The following is a 20,082-nucleotide window of genomic DNA, read 5'->3' as shown; positions in this document are numbered from 1 at the left end:
TTCTTTGGGATTGGAATGAAGACTGACCTTTTCCAGTTGTGGCCACTGCTGAGTTTTCCAAATTTGCTGGCATATTGAGTGCAGCACTTTCACAGCATCATCTTTCAGGATTTGAAATAGCTCAATTGGAATTCCATCACCTCCACTAGCTTTGTTTGTAGTGATGCTCTCTAAGGCCCACTTGACTTCACATTCCAAGATTTCTGGCTCCAGGTGAATGAAGGGCCCATAAAAAATATTGCTGAATGATACTAAAGAAAAAACCCACATCATATAAAGATGTGTATAGGCATGCTTCATTTTACTGTGTTTCACTTTTTTCACTTCACAGATATTGCATTTTTTACTAGTTAAAAGTTTGTGGCAACCCTGTGTTGAGCAAGTCTGTAAGTGCCGTTTTCCAACAGCATTTGCTCATTTCTTGATTCTGTATCACATTTTGGTAACTCTCATAATATTTCTAAAATATTTCATTGCTATTATATTTGTTATGGTGATCTTTGATGTTACTATTGTAATTATTTTGGGGTGCCATGAACGGTACCCATATAAGACAGAGAAGTGTGTGTGTTCTGACAGCTCCACCCAACAGCCATTCCCACATCTCTCTCCCTCTCCTCAGCCTCCTTAGTCCCCGAGACACAATAATATTGAAAATAGCCCAGTTAATAACCCTACAGCAGCCTCTTAGTGTTCAAAAGAAAGGAAGAATCATGTCTCTCAATTTTAGTCAAAAACTAGAAATGAGGAAGCTTAGTGAGGAAAGCACGTCCAAAAGCTGCAACAGGCTGAAACTAGGCCTCTTTTTTTCCCCCCCGATTTTATTTTACTCTTTTATTTATTTAAATTAGAGGTTAATTACTTTACAATATTGTATTGGTTTTGCCATACATTGACATGAATCCGCTCCAGGGGTACATGTGTTCCCCATCTTGAACCCCCCCTTCCACCTCCTTCCCCATCCCATCCCTCTGGGTCATCGAAGTGCACCAGCCCCGAGCACCCTGTATCATGCATTGAAATTGGACTGGTGATTTGTTTCACATATGATAATATACATGTTTCAATGCCATTCTCCCAAATCATCCCACCCTCGCTCTCTCCCACAGAGTCCAAAAGACTTTTCTATACATCTGTGTCTCTTTTGCTGTCTTGCATACAGGGTTATGGTTACCATCTTTCTAAATTCCATATATATGCGTTAATATACTGTATTGGTATTTTTCTTTCTGGCTTACTTCACTCTGTATAATAGGCTCCAGTTTCATCCACCTCATTAGAACTGATTCAAATGTATTCTTTTTAATGGCTGAATAATACTCCATTGTGTATATGTACCAAAGCTTTCTTATCCATTCGTCTGCAGATGGACATCTAGGTTGCTTCCGTGTCCTGGCTATTCTAAACAGTGCTGCGATGAACACTGGAGTACATGTGTCTCTTTCAATTCTGGTTTCCTCAGTGTATATGCCCAGGAGTGGGAATGCTGGGTTGTATGGCAGTTCTATTTCCAGTTTGCACCAGTTAACCAAGTTGTGAATGCAAAGGAAAAGTTCTTGAAGGAAATTTAACACATAAATGATAAGAAAATGAAACAGTCTTATTGTCGATATGGAGAAAGTTTTAGTGATCTGGAGAGAAGATAAAGAAAGCTTAGCACTGAAGAATTGAAGCTTTTGCATTGAAACATGTATATTATCATATGTAAAATAGATCACCAGTCCAGGTTCAATGCATGACACAGGGTGCTCAGGGATGGTACACTGGGATGATCCAGAAGGATCGGATGGGGAGGGATGTGGGAGGGAGGGTCAGGATGGGAAACACATGTATACCCATGGCTGATTCATGTGAATGTATGGCAAAAACCACCACAATATTGTAAAATAATTAGCTTCCAATTAAAATAAATAAGTTTTAAAAAAAATTTTAAAAAAGAAAGCTGAGCACTGAAGAATTTAAGCTTTTGAACTGTGGTATTGGAGAAGACTCTTGAGAGTCCCTTGGACTGCAAGGAGATCAAACCAGTCAATCCTAGAGGAAATCAGTAGTGAATATTCATTGGAAGGACTCCAGCACTTTGGCCACCTGATGCGAAGACCTGACACACTGGAAAAGACCCTGATTCTGGGAAAGATTGAACGCAGGAGAAGGTGATGACAGAGGATGAGATGGTTGGATGGCATCCCCGACTGGATGAATATGAGTTTGAGGAAACTTCAGGAGTTGGTGATGGACAGGGAGGCCTGGTGTGCTGCAGTTCATGGGGCTGCAAAGAGCGACTGAACTGAACTGAATGTATATGAAACACCCCCCACTACCACCACCTAGCTTTTACAAATGCTTTGCTGAAACTCTTTGGGGAGTTCAAAGCTTTTCAGGGCTTGAGCCACCTTGTCTCCTTGCAGGACCTTGCAATAAACTTTTCTCTGCTAAAATAAATGAATAAATAAAAACATATACCCAATGGAATATTACTAAGCTATAAAAAGATTGCATTTGAGTCAGTTCTAATGAGGTGAATGAACCTGGAGCCTATTATACAGACTGAAGTAAGCCAGAAAGAGACACACCAATACAGTACACTAATGCATATATATGGAATTTAGAAAGATGGTAATGGCCACCCTATATGCAAGACAGCAAAAGAGACAGATATAAAGAATAGACTTTTAGACTCTATGGGAGAAGGCGAGGGTGGGATGATTTGAGAGAATAGCACTGAAACATGTATATTACCATATGCGAAATAGATGACCAGTGCAAGTTTGATACCTGAAGCAGGGCACTCAAAGCTGGTGCTCTGGAACAACCCAGAGGGATGGGATGGGAGAGAAGTGGGAGGGGGGTTCAGGATGGGGGGACACATGTACACCCATGGCTGATTCATGTCAATGTATGGCAAAAGCCACAATATTATAACTAGCCTCCAATTAAAATAAATAAATTAAAAAAAAGAAATGGCGACATCCACTCCAGCCTTCAGGAACCACCACCCTGATCAGTCAGTCACGATTAACATTGAGGCAAGAGCCTCTAGCCTACCAGCAAAAAGATTGCAACATTCTGAAACCTCAAATGATGGTTAGCATTTTTTGCAATACTGTATTTTTATAAAGTATGCTCATTATTTTTTAGACATAATGCTATTGTCCAGTTAATAGACTACACTATAGTGTAAACATAACCTTTATAGGAACTGGGAAATCAAAAAAGTTGTGTGATTCGTTTTATTGTGATATTTGCTTTATTGCACTGGTCTTCAATCAAACCTGCAATATCTCCAAGGTGTGCTTCTACTGCTATATATTCACTCACCTCAACTGGGTCTGCTATACTTCTAAAGTACTTTGTTTTTCAAAACTTCATAATTATTTCTTTGAACATCCATCTTGGTTGCAAGCCTTCAACCAACCGCCACTACTCCCCCTACATTTCAGAATGAACTGCTTCACAGAGAAAATTGACTCCACCAGATGAGAATGTCAATTTCCAGCCACCAAGCCTGCAACCATATGCACCCATCTTACTTCCACTTCCAGCAAAAGTTTCCCTTCTTCCTAATCCCATCCTAGGACCAGTCCCCCAGATCCCAGTCCTCAAGGAATCACTCAATGAGTAATTTTTGTACTCTTGGGTTGTCTATCTTTTCTATCTACATGGTTCTCCCAAACAGCATTTAAATATCCTCAAGTCCCTCCTATCTTAAAAAAAAAAAATCCTCCCCTAAACCTCATACTTCCTTTAAGCAGCTACACAAGCTCTCCCCTTCCCATTCACAATCATTTCAAAAGAGTCATCTACAAAGATGCCCAGTAATTCTTAGGAGAATATTATTGGACAGGGGGTAGAGAACAAAACATACAGTCTCAAATATCAATATACCGATAGATTATGGGACATGAAAAGAGTGGCATCGATACTTGAACACAAGGAGGGAAATACAAGCTCCAAAGTGTCACCATGATTTGCAAGGATGTGATTCATAGCTGGAAGTCACTCTGAAAATGCATACTTTGTCCAAAAGGAGCAGCTCTGGTAGGCAAAGAGGCAAGATAGCATTTAAAGCAAGCAAATATCCAGAACCCTAATGTTGTAGTTCCATGAAGGGCCTGTTGAAGTGAAGTGAAAGTCACTCAGTCGTGTTCAACTCTTTACAAACCCATGGACTATAGCCCATCAGGCTCCTCTGTCCATGGATTTCTCCAGGCAAGAATACTGGAATGGGTTGCCTGCCAGTCCTTTCTCCAGGGGATCTTCCCAACCCAGGGATCAAACCCAGGTCTTCCAGACTGCAGGTGGATACTGTACCATCTGAGCCACCCTGGGTCCGAAAGGCCAATGGGCAGGGACAAAAGCCAGTGCCCTGCACATACTGCCTCAGTCAGTGTTTGCTTCACGAATGAAGGAGTGACTAAGTGATGAAATCCTCCTGCATGGACAGAGCACCAAGCATTTAGCCTGGTTGAGAGATGATGGTCATTATGTGAATTTCAAAACAGACCTAGAGACAATATCTACCAGTGATGAGTGACTGGCAGATCCTCAAGCCCTATATGCTACATGTTTCATATGACTCTACAACACTTGACCCACCTGACTGCTTCTTTCCATCCCACCAAATTCCTCCTCACATCTACCTTCTTGGATCTGACAATTCTCTCCAAAACCAGCAAGTTCCAGAAGGTCCAGCTAGAAATTGTAATGCTCCTTACCATACTTCGGCTGAACAGGAAGAAAGTAGAGTGAGCTAAATTTCTAGAGTTGTGTCTAGCTCCGAACTGCCATTCAATAAATGTTGACCAAATCGAGTCTAATTCATCCACTCCACCCCAACCGCCCTCTCACACTCACACTTTGCTGCTGCTGCTGCTGCTAAGTCACTTCAGTTGTGTCCGACTCTGTGTGGCCCCATAGATGGAAGCCCACCAGGATCCCCCATCCCTGGGATTCTCCAGGCAAGAACACTGGAGTGGGTTGCCATTTCAGGTAGAGAAATCAAGACCTAGAGAAGAGACGGCACTTGTCTAAGTTCCATGTGAAAAACCTGACACTAGAGTCCCAGGGTCCCAACTCCTGGGTTTGTACTTTTTACCATCTCTAAGTCGTTGCTTTTGGCAATTGTTAGTCTCCATTTATTCTGGCTTCTGGTCCCTGAAGGTAGATTTTTAAAGTTCTGTCACTTGTCACTCGTTTCCGCCTTGCTACCTACCCATATCAAATTTGTAATGGATTCTCCTTAGCCATATTCTTTGTGCCTGTCCTATTTCTGTCTTTCCCCCTTGGAATATTTTCCTTGTAATAAGAAGGTTCAGTATCCTCAGTGGGAATGATGAGCAAAGTCAGAAAAAAAAATCTTCAAGTTAATGAAACTCTATACAAAGGTGGTGAGCAGGCTGTTCAGTCACTAGCAGCACTTTGTGTGCTGGACTGGAAAAAGTAGTGCAGGTCTCTAGAAGGCAGGCTAAGATGCTAATTGAGTTTTATACTACACTTCTCCTTCAGAGACTGAGAAATCCTCATTTATACTCTTTCAAGAATTGAGTATATTAGAAATTGAATGCATAGTATATTAGAATGAATAGTATATTAGAAAAAGATTTGAAGAGCTGACTTAAATCCTCTGGAAATATACCAGAGCAAATTACAGGTTGGTCAGAGGTTTAAATGTGAAAAATAAAACTACAAATATGCAAAATGACATACAAGTGGAATATTTTTATACTCTTAAAGTACAGAAGGCAACCTTTTCTAGCATGAGTTTAAAGACAGGAACCATAAAGTAAAAGACTGACAGATTTTATTACTTTCAAATTGAATTCTTTCGCACAACACACAGAAACAACAAGTTGTGAAAAAATTTGCAATATACATAACAAAGAAGTTAACAGTCATACTATTTAAAAACTCTTAAAAAACCTATAAGAACATAAATAACTTGACAGAAAAATGAGCAAAGAACACAAATGAAAAAGTCACCAAAAGTTAATTAAGATCTGAAAAGATGTTTGATCAAACTATTAATAGTGGAAATGTATTGTTGATGTGAATGCAGATTAGTGCGAGCTCTCAGCAGGGCGATCTGGAGAAGTGCGTGAATCAGACAAGAATGGAGCATATTAGAAAAATGTCCACTAGTGGGATTTAGTCAGTTAAGTTCTTTGTGTACCAATGCAAAGGCATATTATGAATGTGCTAAAAATGATGATGCAAATCTGTATTTACTGACATTAAGTGGGGTCCTCAGCACATCATTAAGTAAGAAGCTCAGGTTACAAGAAAACATGCATCAAATAATTTTTCTTTTACATGAAAAAAGTTTTCTTTGCACATGATAAAAGCCTGCACAGACATCAAAATGTTAATTATGGCTTCTCTAGTGTGGGACTAAATGTGATTTTCAGTCCTCTTTACATTTTTTTAATTGTCTGAAAAAACTTTAATGATAATGTTTATTGGATTTATATGGCAAACATTTTTATGGCTTATATATGTCAGGCATTGTTTAAGAACTTTATAAATATTACCTCATTTTTCCCAGAACAGAAAACATTTTCATGTGGGGGTAGAGTGGAGGGGGAGCCTCTCAGAAGTGAGAGGAGGCTGGGTAATATGAGACTCTTATAGAAGAAAACCACCATGTTTTGACTCAAAGCTATCTCCTTTGAATGACACAACAAGGTCAGCAGGTCATGGGATCCCCACTCCTTTGCCTTTCTCTGATTCCTTTTAATGATGGGACAACTAATTAGTCATTAAGGATTAGCCAAAGAGAGCTTAAGCAGGCTGGAGCTGGGGGAGGGGGAGTTTCCAGTCACACTGACCCAGCTTTGATTCTGAGCTCCACTACTTGGGAGCTGTATGATTCTGTGCAAGTTGCTTCATTGTTCAGAATCTCAGTTTCCTTTCTAAGGTGGGGAAAGAAAGAAAGTGAAAGTGAAGTCACTCAGTCGTGTCCGACTCTTTGCAACCCCATGAACTGTAGCCTACCAGCCTCCTCTGCCCATGGAATTTTTCAGGCAAGAGTACTGGAGTGGGTTCCCATTTCCTTCTCCAGGGGATCTTACCAATCCAGGGATCAAACCCAGGTCTCCCGCATTGCAAGAAGACACTTTACCATCTGAGCCACCAGGGAAGCCCAGGTGGGGAGGGCAGCTAGAATGTTTATATCAGAAGACCATTATCTCCTAAATTTGGGCTCCATCGTCACCTCTTCTTCTTTAAAGACCTAGGAAGGCTGGCCTCCATCCTTGTGAGAGCATCCCAGGACTCTGGTCTGGGCCACCTGGACCATAGAAAGTGTTACATTCATCTGATGACTGGATTATCTCCAGAACAAGCTGTGAAGGCAAGCTTGGCTTGTCTGCTGGGATCTGGAATTATTGATTCTTGGTCTTGGAGTTCTGAATGTTTTGTGTTTTCAAGTGTGTTTGCTGTCTTGTTAAACCTGCCCTGGAAAAAACATTAATAAACAGAGTGTTTGATTACCACATAGACAGCCTGAGTGTATGTTAAGTCATTTCAGTTGTGTCTGACTCTTTGCGACCCCATGGACTGTAGCCCACCAGGCTCCTCTGCCCATGGGATTTTCCAGGCAAGAATACTGGAGTGGGTTGCCATTTCCTCCTCCAAGGCATCTTCCCAACCCAGGAACTGAACCTGCATCTCTTATGTCTCCAGGAGTGGTAGGAGGGTTCTTTACCACTAGTGCCACCTGGAAAGCCCACATGGATGGCCTACTTGATACATTTATTCTCTGACTAGAACCACCTCTAAGGATGGCTCACTTTTGCAAATTACATGCAAACACCAACTTTTTCTTGGTCCTCTCCATTTCGGCTCCAAACTGCCCAAGAATATTTCCTCCCCAACTTTCCAAATGTTTAACTTTTCCCCTTTTCACCACCCGCGACTTATTATCTCATACTTTTGAACATAACACCAAGATTTGGAGCATAAATGACAGGGCTTAGGACCAGGTGCGAGGTCATGCCATAGATTTGGCCTGACCCTCCCAGGAGCCTTGGATTTAGTGATGGTAGAAGTTTCTAAACTGCCACATATGTCAGATCTCTTAGAGTGTACCACCTTCATTCTGTAGAAGGCAAGACCAAAGTCCAGAAAAGGGCAGGTCTTAACAAAGGTCATGGGAATTAATGGTGGAAACAGGACTGGTTCTAAAGACAGCACTGAGTGATTTTATCAGTGTCAGCTCAGCCCAACTTTATTTATTCATTCATCCAAAAAATATTTACTGAATGTCTACTTTGTATTCAGTACTGAGGATACATCAGTTACCAAGAAAGACATGGCTCCTGACCCCATGGAGCTCACAGTCTGGTAGAGGAGACAGACTTGAGTCCCAGAACAGCTCCAGGAGGGTGTGCAGCATGGTATGTAGAGGCACGAGCTCTACTGCTCTGCCCCACATTTTGATCATACTTTTGACATTGAATAGCTATGTGAACCGGGGTGATTTCTTTAACTTCTCTGGATCTTGGTCTCCTCATCTCTAAAACAGATATATAAATAGGGTTTTGTAAATAAAAAGAAAATTTGAAAGCAAAGCCTGCCACATAGTAAGTGCTAGCCAGTATAGTATCATCACTAGGAAACCATATAGGGAAATGTGCTAAGAAGAAGCCCATATTGAGTGCCCAGAGTAGGCATTCAGCATCCTGACTGGTGCCACCAGAATGTGATGGAAAGCCAGGGGCTAGTAGGAACAGGATCCATTAAAGGACGTTCCTCCATCACCTAGAGGAATTTGTAAAGGGCTCTCACACTGACTCCAAACACCAGGTGACCTACTCAAGGGTTTTCACCTCTCAGGCTCTAAGTGCCTTAGCTGCAGCAGGAGGAAGCTGGGTGACCTTGGTGATTGCTGACAGCTAGATCAAGGAGAATTATCACTCCCCAGTGTTAAAATGTTCTGGAAGGAAACACTACAATGATTTACTCTCCAAGTTGTCTGGGGCTGTTTTTTCTTTCTTATTTACTGAGTTCTCTTATACAGCTTGATGCTTTACAAAGGATGCCTATGAAAGGCACTCCTAAGGCATACTCCTAAGGCATAGCCTTCATGGCCTTCAACAATTCAGTCTTGTTACTTCTTTACTTCCAGACCACCTCTGCAGCTGGTCTCATAAAAGCAACTGGATTAGTAAATAAGCCTGCTCCCTTGCTGGAAACATCCCAGCATTATTTTTCTGTTCCTTTCAGGATTATTTGTCAATCTCTCCCCCGAAATCCAGTTTTGTGCTTAGGTGACTTGCCTTGGAGACTGCGAGCGCCTTGGGGATTAGGGACTCGGCTTCTTTCCCTGTGAACCCCTCAAAGTGCTTAATGCAGAGCCTTAAAAAGACAAAGCCAGGATAACTGAGTGATAACAGATAAAAGTTCTCTATGGCAATGACTCTTGAATTGTGGATGTTGACCACTTGCAGTAGAGTCACCTAGAGAAACTGATTTGGAGGCATAGATTCATGGCCTCCTCCTTATTTGAATGAATCAGGATCTTAGAAGAGAAGCAGTAATGTACATTTTTAACAGTTAAAATGGTTTGAATGCATCCTATAGTCTGAAGACCACTGGATTAAATGTTCTATTTAGTTGAATGCTCAGTGGGACAGCAATTCATTTTCCCAGTTGTCAGCCAGAGAACTGAGCTAAGTGAGTTTTAAAGTCCACTTCATCACTAATATGTTCAGCTTCCAAGAATAGAATTTTGGAAATTTTCTTTGTTTTTTCCCAACTACGACAAATAACCTCCACGTACATCTCTGCAGTTGACTTATTAAAGCAAACTACGGCATCAGATCCCTTTCGAGTGGCCTCAGTGAGTTACTTGGGTAATTCTAGCTTTGGGAAGAATTCCAATAAATCACCAGCAAAATTCCACATGCCATCGGGGAAAGAACTTCTTTTCTTCCTTCTTGGCCCAGGGTTTTGGAAGTGACTCTCTCCTTTCCGAGTGCATCCAGAAGGAATGCATTTGGTTGGAGAGTGTCCCTAGTTCAGGCCCTCATTCATCACCACTCCTTCCCTGGGACTCTCCCACCAGTGCCCCTGCTGGGCTCCAAGACTCCATGCTGGTTCTGCCTCCCCTTTTGTCAAGGTGAGTGTTCCCACCAGACCCAAGTTCTCTCTAATGGTGGTTCTCTCTCGGGCCACACAGCCTCCCCCAACTTTCCATCAGTCAGTTAGAGTAGAAAGTCTAAGGTCCAGATAATTCAACCTGACATTGAAGGCTCTCAGTGACTTGGCCCTGCCCTCTCGGGTCCTAATGTGCCTTCCTTTCCCACAAGCACCCTGTGCTCTAGTTCAGTGTTTCTCAAAGTGCAGTCCAATGGCTACTGGCTTCCTACTGAATCAGAATTACTCAGGGTGAAATTTTGAAATATGTGCTTTTTTAAACCAGCATCCTGGGGGATTCTTACATGTGTTAATGTTGGTGAACCACTCCTCTTAACCACCTACTTCTCTAATCCTCTGCTACCAATATTTAAGTCAGTGCTACTTCAATTCCTTGCTTGGATTCATGGACCACCACAGAGCTTCACTGTCCACTAAGTTGGAAAACCACTGGTCTAGAGAGCAGGTGGAAAGTTTGGAAACAACCTAAATAAAACTCTCAAGGGAAATTTTCAGTCTAATTGAAAGGAAACAATAGGCATGATGACTCTTAAAAGCCTTGGAAAGGGGGTTGAGAAAATGGCTAGTACCACAAAGAAAAGAGTATTCATAAAACTGTTTTTCAGAGAAGAAAGAAGAGATATTAGAAATTGGAAGTCATTGGAATTACCAAATGCTGATAGATGATTGGGCTGTGAAATCTGGCCAGACCCAGATGAGGAGACCGAAGCCCTAGAAAAGGAACCAACTTCTGATGGGTATACTGGTCTTAAGAAATTGCATATCCCTCAATTGTAACTCATTCCTGTTTGGGCAGCAATTGTGACTGGTTACAACTGTGTTCGCAGCGCCAACCTAGAACCTGGCATATAAAAGTTATCAATAAATATTGGTTAAACAGGTGAGTGAATGACTGAGTGGTTGCCCAAAAATGAAATGGGAAAGGTATCCTTTTTCTATTGGATAAAAGAAAATCTTTGGATCACTGATAAAATGTTTTCTTCTAGGCTGTGTAATACAAACAAGAGAGCTATGCTTTATACAGTTTCTCTAGAAAGACTTGGATTAAGAGATTACAAAATTAGAAAGTAAGAGAGAAAAAATAAATGTCTCCTCATGTCACTGTGCTTTGTCCGCTTTTCTAGAAAGGGAGGACACAGGGGTATGCTGTTCTAAGGAGGCTGATTGGGGATTTTCACGAGTAACTACTTTAGGAATGATAATCCACTCAAAAAAGAAAGAAGTTATTATATCCATGAAGGCATCTGACTAACAATTATGGGTGCCAACTGTTGTAGGTTGAACTCTGTCACCTCGAAAAAGACATGTTGCAATCCTAAACCTTAATATCTCAGAAAGTAAGCTTAGCTGCAAATATGATCTTTACAGAGGTAATCAAGTTAAAATGAGGCAATTTTGATGAACCCTAACCAATATGATTGGTCAGTTCAGTCAGTTCAGTCGCTCAGTCGTGTCCGACTCTTTGCGACCCCATGAATCATAGCATGCCAGGCCTCATGTCCATCACCAACTCCCGGAGTTCACTCAGACTCACATCCATCGAGTCAGTGATGCCATCCAGCCATCTCATTCTCTGTCGTTCCCTTATCCTCCTGCCCCCAATCCCGCCCAGCATCAGAGTCTTTTCCAGTGAGTCAACTCGTTGCATGAGGTGGCCAAAGTATTGGAGTTTCAGCTTTAGTATCAGTCCTTCCAATGAACGCTCAGGACTGATCTCCTTTAGAATGGACTGGTTGGATCCCCTTGCAGTCCAAGGGACTCTCAAGAGTCTTCTCCAGCACCACAGTTCAAAAGCATTAATTCTTCGGTGATCAGCTTTCTTCACAGTCCAACTCGCACATCCATACATGACCACTGGAAAAACCATAGCCTTGACTAGACGGATCTTTGTTGGCAAAGTAACGTCTCTGCTTTTTAATATGTTATCTAGGTTGGTCATAACTTTCCTTCCAAGGAGTAAGCGTCTTTTAATTTCCTGGCTGCAATCAGCATCTGCAGTGATTTTGGAGACCCCCAAAAATAAAGTCTGACACTGTTTCCACTGTTTCCCCATCTATTTCCCATGAAGTGATGGGACCAGATGCCATGATCTTTTTTTTCTGTATGTTGAACTTTAAGCCAACTTTTTCACTCTCCTCTTTCACTTTCATCAAGAGGCTTTTGAGTTCCTCTTCACTTTCTGCCATAAGGGTGGTGTCATCTGCATATCTGAGGTTATTGATATTTCTCCCGGCAATCTTGATTCCAGCTTGTGCTTCTTCCAGCCCAGCGTTCCTCATGATGTACTCTGCATGTAAGTTAAATAAGCAGGGTAACAATATACAGCCTTGACGTACTCCTATTTGGAACCAGTCTGTTCCATGTCCAGTTCTAACTGTTGCTTCCTGACTTGCATATAGGCCTCTCAAGAGGCAGGTCAGGTGGTCTGGTATTCCCATCTCTTTCAGAATTTTCCACAGTTTATTGTGATCCACACAGTCAAAGGCTTTGGCATAGTCAATGAAGCAGAAAGAGATGTTTTTCTGGAATTCTCTTGCTTTTTCCATGATGCAGAGGATGTTGGCAATTTGATCTCTGGTTCAAAAGGTTCCTCTGCCTTTTCTAAAACCAGCTTGAACATCTGGGAGTTCACGGTTCACGTATTGCTGAAGCCTGGCTTGGAGAATTTTGAGCATGACTTTACTAGCGTGTGAGATGAGTGTGATTGTGTGGTAGTTTGAGCATTCTTTGGCATTGCCTTTCTTTGGGACTAGAATGAAAACTTACAAATAGCTGTGAAAAGAAGAGAAGCAAAAAGCAAAGGAGAAAAGGAAAGATATAAGCATCTGAACGCCGAGTTCCAAAGAATAGAAAGGAGAGATAAGAAAGCCTTCCTCAGTGATCAATGCAAAGAAATAGAGGAAAACAACAGAATAGGAAAGACTAGAGATCTCTTCAAGAAAATTAGAGATACCAGGGGAACATTTCATGCAAAGATGGGCTCGATAAAGGACAGAAATTGTATGAACCTAACAGAAGCAGAAGATACTGGGAAGACGTGTCAAGAATACACAGAAGAACTGTACAAAAAAGATCTTCACGACCCAGATAATCGCGATGGTGTGATCACTCACCTAGAGCCAGACATCTTGGAATGTGAAGTCAAGTGGGCCTTAGAAAACATCAGTATGAACAAAGCTAGTAGAGATTATGGAATTCCAGTTGAGCTATTTCAAATCGTGAAAGATGATGTTGTGAAAGTGCTGCACTCAATATGCCATCAAATTTGGAAAACTCAGCAGTGGTCACAGGACTGGAAAAGGTTAGTTTTCATCCCAATCCCAAAAAAAGGCAATGCCAAAGAATGCTCAAACTACCACACAATATGACTGGTGTACTTATGAAAAGGTGAAATTTAGACACAGATACCTGCAGAGGAAACACAGCATGAAGACAAAGGCAGAGGAGTTACTTATAAGACAAGAAATGTCTGAGGTTACAGAAGCTAAGAGACAAGGCCTAGGACAGATTCTTCGTCACAGCCCTCAGAAGGAACCAGCCCTGTTGACATCTTGATTTCAGACTTCCAGCTTCCAGAACTGGAGCTTCCCAGAGGGTGTTAGTGGTAAAGAACCCGCCTGCCAATGCAGAAGACGCAGATTCGATCCCTGGGTCAGGAAGATCCCCTGGAGGAGAGCATGGAAACCCATTCCAGTATTCTTGCCTGGAGAGTCCCGTGGACAGAGGAGCCTGGTGGGCTAGAGTTCATGGGGTCACGAAGAGTCAGACATGACTAAAGTGACTTAGCACAACACAGCACAGCACACAGTCTCCAGAACTAAGAGACAATGCATTCCTGTAGTTATTACTGTTTGTGGTACTTTGTTATAGCAGCCTGAGGAAACTAATACACTCATCATTATGGGCAACAGGATACATAGAAAGAAATGACATCTTAGCCTAGGTAGTAGTAGTAGGTACAGAAGTGAACAAGAGAGTTTAAGAGAAGGGTTGAGACAAGAACACAAAGTCCAGGAGAATGCAAAGAGCCATATAAGAGGCATAAGAAGGGTTATGGGAATTCAGAGGACTGGGGATGTTTATAGGTGTTGAGGGATGGGGAAAGGCTCTAAGGGAGGACTTTCTGGAGAACGTGTCATTGGAGCTACATTTTGAAGAGAAACAGAATTTGGACAGGTAGAGAGACAGGTAGAGAGAGAATTTGGACAGGTAGAGGACAGGTGGAAGAAGGAGAGGTATCCTTTCATTTACAAAAAACTGAAGAAATTCCTTTAAATAACTATTAATGGCTCTTTTATTACATTAATAATATAACGAGGTACAAATGCAAAATCTTGTTAAGTGCTGAAGCTGAAGGATGAACATGTGGGGATTCATTGCATTATGCATGTTTGAAAATTTTTATATGGAAATTAATATGTATATAAGTATGTATGTATTTCAGAGCAATCAAAATTTTTCTTAACACTCTAATGCAGCAGAATAGCTTTTGGACCAAAAACTATTTGGGTGTTAAAAACAAAATATTTTTCACTTTCAGTATTAAAAGAAGAGCAGTTTCTTCTTACAGGTCAGTAGTGAATGTGTCCTCAGAGAAGTTATAGTACACCTACCAGCTCCTTAAGTTGAAATTGATAAACCCCTAAGTCCACAGGGAATTTGAGGAGACTAGTGGAAAACGTGGGACTAGTGGCATCCAAGTCTTGACTCTTTAGACTCTAGTTTTCACGCTGTTCTATGCCTGTATCTTTTGGATGTTTCTAATTTTCATAATGGTTCTACTTTGGTTGCTTTCAACCAAGGGACCATAATATTTCATTGGTGAGCTCTAAGGAGTACGTCAAAGTTGTATATTGTCACCCTGCTTATTTAATTTATATGCAGAGTACATCATGAGGAACGCTGGGCTGGAAGAAGCACAAGCTGGAATCAAGATTGCCGGGAGAAATATCAATAACCTCGGATATGCAGATGACACCACCTTTATGGCAGAAAGTGAAGAGGAACTCAAAGGCCTCTTGATGAAAGTGAAAGAGGGGAGTGAAAAGTTTGGCTTGAAGCTCAACATTCAGAAAATGAAGATCATGGCATCTGGTCCCATCACTTCATGGGAAATAGATGGGGAAACAGTGGAAACAGTGTCAGACTTTATTTTTGGGGGTCTCCAAAATCACTGCAGATGCTGATTGCAGCCAGGAAATTAAAAGACGCTTACTCCTTGGAAGGAACGTTATGACCAACCTAGATAGCATATTAAAAAGCAGAGACATTACTTTGCCAACCAAGGTCCGTCTAGTCAAGGCTATGGTTTTTCCCATGGTCATGTATAAATGTGAGAGTTGGACTGTGAAGAAAGCTGATCGCCGAAGAATTGATGCTTTTGAACTGTGGTGCTGGAGAAGACTCTTGAGAGTCCCTTGGACTGCAAGGAGATCCAACAAGTCCATTCTAAAGGAGATCAATCCTGGGTATTCATTGGAAGGACTGATGTTAAAGCTGAAACTCCAATACTTTGGCCACCTCATGCAACGAGTTGACTCACTGGAAAAGACTCTGATGCTGGGAGGGATTGGGGGTGGGAGGAGACGGGGACGACAGAGAATGAGATGGCTGGCTGGCGTCAACGACTCGATGGACATGACTTTGAGTGAACTCCGGGAGTTGGTGATGGACAGAGAGGCCTGGCGTGCTGTGATTCATGGGGTCGCAAAGAGTCGGACACGACTGAGCGAATGAACTGAACTGAACAGAAAGATATTTGGAGAGTCTCAGTGGGAAATTTGCCTTAACTCCGAGGCACTGGTGCCCTATTCGTCACTTGTTTCCATGGAATCTACATCCATTAAGCAGAATGAGGATAAAGAGTTTGATTTCATTATCCAGAAATTGGGTTTAATATTGAGATATGCAGAGAAGTGTGCCTTAAAAAATAAATCTGTCTTTAAAATTTTACTCTGAGTTTGTTTGCTAGAGGAAATACATATTTTCCTTAAAACAACAGTGTGCTAGTGCATGTCTGTACATATGACACAAATGATGTGTAGCACACAATTTACAAACAATAATCAAATATATTGAATATATTCCATAACATCTTATGTTATGGAAAGACTCAAATGAATTTTTTGGCCAACCTGATACAATACTCTTTTTTTTTAATGGAATATTTTATTCACATGTTAGTTGTCTTTAACATGTACACACACACTGACACACTCTGATTGGTCTGATTGGAACAAGGGTTGTCTAAGTATCCTAAAGGATAATGAAAAATTAAAAATAATTAAAAAGAATACATTTGAATCAGTTCTAATGACGTGGATGAAACTGGAGCCTATTATACAGAGTGAAGTAAGCCAGAAAGAAAAACACCAATACAGTATACTAACCGCATATATATGGAATTTAGAAAGATGATAATGATAACCCTGTATATGAGACAGCAAAAGAGACACAGATGTATAGAACAGTCTTTTGGACTCTGTGGGAAACGGTGAGGTTGGGATGATTTGGGAGAATGGCATTGAAACATGTATATTGTCATATGTGAAACGAATCGCCAGTCCAGGTTCGATGCATGATACAGGATGCTCCGAGCTGGTGCACTGGGATGACCCAGAGGGATGATATGGGGAGGGAGATGGGAGGCGAGTTCAAGATGGGGAACAAAGGTACACCCGGGGCAGATTCATGTCAATGTATGGCAAAACCAATACAATAATGTAAAGTAATTAGCTTCTAATTAAAATAAATAAATTAAATATATATATACATTAATTTTTCATTGTTATAGACAATTACATCCACATCAGTTACAAAGATTTTACTGATTCTGTTCAAGGAAGCAGAATGGAATAGGAGGAGGAAACTTGTGGATAAATTCAACAGTGACATAACTGAGAGCTCAACATGAGAGCTGACAAAACATGGATTTTTGCTGTGAAATTTTTCCTTGCAAACTATGGAGAAAAGTTTGTCAATATGTAGTAAATAAGAGAAGATAGTGAACTTTATCATAGTCAATTCTCACAGTATTGTATAGGGGCATCAAAAAAACTGCTTAGTCCTTCTCTGGGACCAGTTTCAGAACTTTGCCAATTGCAATGGTCTTACCCTCATCTCTTAAAGTAAAACGGCCCATCTGAGGAAAATCTTTGAATGTCTCAAGGCAGATAGTTCCTGCTGTCCTTAAACGGGCAATGCATACTTGATCTTGCTTCACGAAGCGGGGCCGTGTCTTACTCTTTTCTCCTGATTTTTTATCTATCAAGGAGATTAAGGCCGTTATCTCAACTTCCTCAACACAAGTATGAATGTGCAGCACTGCATTATAACCTGGACAGATGATGGACTTGTGCTCAATAATCACTATCTGAACATCAAATGTGCGTCCAGAATGGCAAAGATTAGTAGGATCACAGAGTATGAATCCTGGAAGAATCTCTTCTTCTTCAATTCCCTTCAGTCTGATTTTAAGGTTTTCACCTGGGGCTACATAATCAGTTTCAGTATCATCAGAAAGTATTCCAAGAACTTCCACATTGTGCTTGTTTGGCATCATCACAAGCTGCTGGCCTTTAAAAATGGATCCTGATTCCAGCTTTCCCAGGACTACAGTGCCCATATCCTTGTACTTATCCACAACTGGCAGTCTAATTGGTCCATCAATGGATCTGTTGAAGTTTGGCATATTATCCAAATATGGAATGAATGGTAATCCAGTGTACCAAGGGCAGAAATCTGATTGCTCTTTAATATTTGCCCCGGTCAGCCCTGAGCAGGGCATAAAGTGAATGTCCTTTTTGGGACTAAAGCCGAGTTTTTTCAAAAAGGGCACTAGCTTTTCTTTACATTCTTCATATCGCTCATTGCTCCAATTTACTGTGGGATCATCCATCTTATTAATAAGCACTATCAAATATTTCACCCCTGCTGTTTTTGCCAACATCGCATGTTCTTTTGTCTGTCCACCTTTTTCAAATCCAGTCTCAAACTCTCCTTTCCTGGCAGAGATTACCAGTACAGCCAAATCAGCTTGAGAAGCACCACCGATCATATTTGGGACAAAACTCTTATGGCCAGGGGCATCTAAAATTGTGAAATGTTTCTTTTCTGTTTCAAAATAGGCACGACCCACTTCTACTGTTTTACCCTTGTCTCGTTCTTCCTGGTTTGTATCTAAGGCCCAGGACAAATACCAAGTTTCTCTGTTTTTTTCTTTAGCTTCTCTTTGATATTTCTCAAGTGTTCTTTTGTCAACCATTCCTGTCAAAAACATGATCTGTCCTCCAATGGTTGACTTCCCGGCATCAACATGCCCAATGAATACCATATTTACGTGTTCTTTCTTAGGAGCACCTGAGGGTACGACCACAGATTTCGATTTTCTGATTTCCTCTTTCTCCATCATCTTCTTCTGGGGGCCCTGAATCTCCCAAGGAGCTACCCCCTGGCTCAGCTTCACTTACTTCTTTATTGTGCTCCCATGACTCTTCTAAAACCATCTCCACCTCTTCATTTTCTACAACAGGTTCTGAAAGTTCCATGGTAACGGCTGAATTGGAACCTTCACGCCACAATAACTGTTCCTCTTTGGACTGTTCCAGAGGTGCCCCTCCTTCCCAGCCTTTTACCTTGAGGGTCGCCCGCTCCTGTACAGGCTTCATAGAAGCCAGGGGAGTCGTTCGGGGGGGTCTGCGGCTGGCTCGGGCCCCGCAGGAAGGCCGGCACGAACTCCGCAGCATGGACATTAGGCACGAAGGGTTTGGCGTTGATGTTGAGCTGACGGCTGAAGGCCGAGCTGAGGGGTTCATGCTGGACCTCGACGGCGGCCGCCGCCAACGCCAAGGAGGCCCAGTCCCCGCTCAGGGCCAAACCTGGTACTTTCATGTCCACCTGGTCCCAGCAGTCGGGAGCCGATTCGCTGCTGCTGCTGCCCAGATCCATCGTCTTCAGCCCTTAGCGGTGGCGTGGAGGCAGCCGGGTCACGACACTGCATTCGCAACTGCGGCCCTCTTTTTTTTTTTTTTTTGTAAATTCCATATGTCCAGTTGATTTTCCCAGAATACTTTTGTTCATTTTTGCCAAGCTATTGCATTCATAGACTATCTATGGCTGCAATCAGAGTTAACGATGATTTGACAAATGTAACTGTCATGAACTCTGATATATGATTACAAACAAGCTATATTTTACCCTCATAGAAATTATATTCATTAAACTAAAGCACTTTTCAGTTTCTGCATTACGGATGGCAGAAATTCACTTGTTTATCAGTGATATGAGTGACTTTTTGCTGAATCAGAGGATAGTTTTCAAATACTGGAAGACTATTTCCTTATTTTTTGCACTGTTCAAAAATGGTTACAAGCACAACACATTTTTAAGTTTCATTTGCATTATTAATATTTTCACCATCCCTTTCTCAAGTCTTGACAATCAACCAAGCCTTGAATTATAGTGTTTTCCGATTCCCATGGTATACATACTCTCAGTACAGCAGATTTCAAACAATAAGATGTCACTGAATATGATGTTGGAAAGAGATGTACAGTGGCACACGACTGTACATATACAATTTCCATCATGCAGATACAATAGAGGTAAATAATATTAGGACCACACAGAATACAAAATTTAGTGAACAAATAGGCAATGAGGAGTTTAAAATATCCATTTCCTTTTCATATATTTAGCTATAATTTTATATAGCTGAATTTTGAGTAATGAATGTGTTTAACAACCAGCTCACACACGCTTGTAAATGTAACAGTTGACTCTCATGAGAAAGGATGAGCTGTCTCCAGCACACCAATTTCTTCCAGTCACATAAATTCCATATCTAGGAAATCAGAATTCTGCAGAGATAACCTGGCTTATTTTTCATATATGAAAAAGTAGAATAGTATAATGAACTTCTATATACTC

At 41.4% G+C, this 20,082-nt stretch overlaps 1 protein-coding gene across 1 annotated transcript; it reads right to left on the bottom strand.

Annotated features, from left to right (window-relative positions):
• Positions 1 to 17,215: 17,215 nt before the first annotated feature.
• On the bottom strand, positions 17,216 to 19,107 carry LOC129534817 (eukaryotic peptide chain release factor GTP-binding subunit ERF3A-like). The gene is given in 3 exon segments (XM_055393295.2): positions 17,216 to 18,566; positions 18,568 to 18,770; positions 18,772 to 19,107. Coding segments are annotated over 3 exon segments (1,884 nt in total). The 5' UTR covers positions 19,102 to 19,107.
• Between the last annotated feature and the right edge of the window lie 975 nt (positions 19,108 to 20,082).

The sequence above is a fragment of the Moschus berezovskii genome, chromosome X, assembly GCF_049115385.1.
Source record: "Moschus berezovskii isolate FMDL1 chromosome X, NW_MosBer_1.0, whole genome shotgun sequence".
In the NCBI taxonomy this organism is placed as follows: Eukaryota; Metazoa; Chordata; class Mammalia; order Artiodactyla; family Moschidae; genus Moschus; species Moschus berezovskii.
The sequence above is the reverse complement of the archived record's forward strand: the minus strand, read 5'-3'. Positions and strand labels throughout refer to the sequence as shown.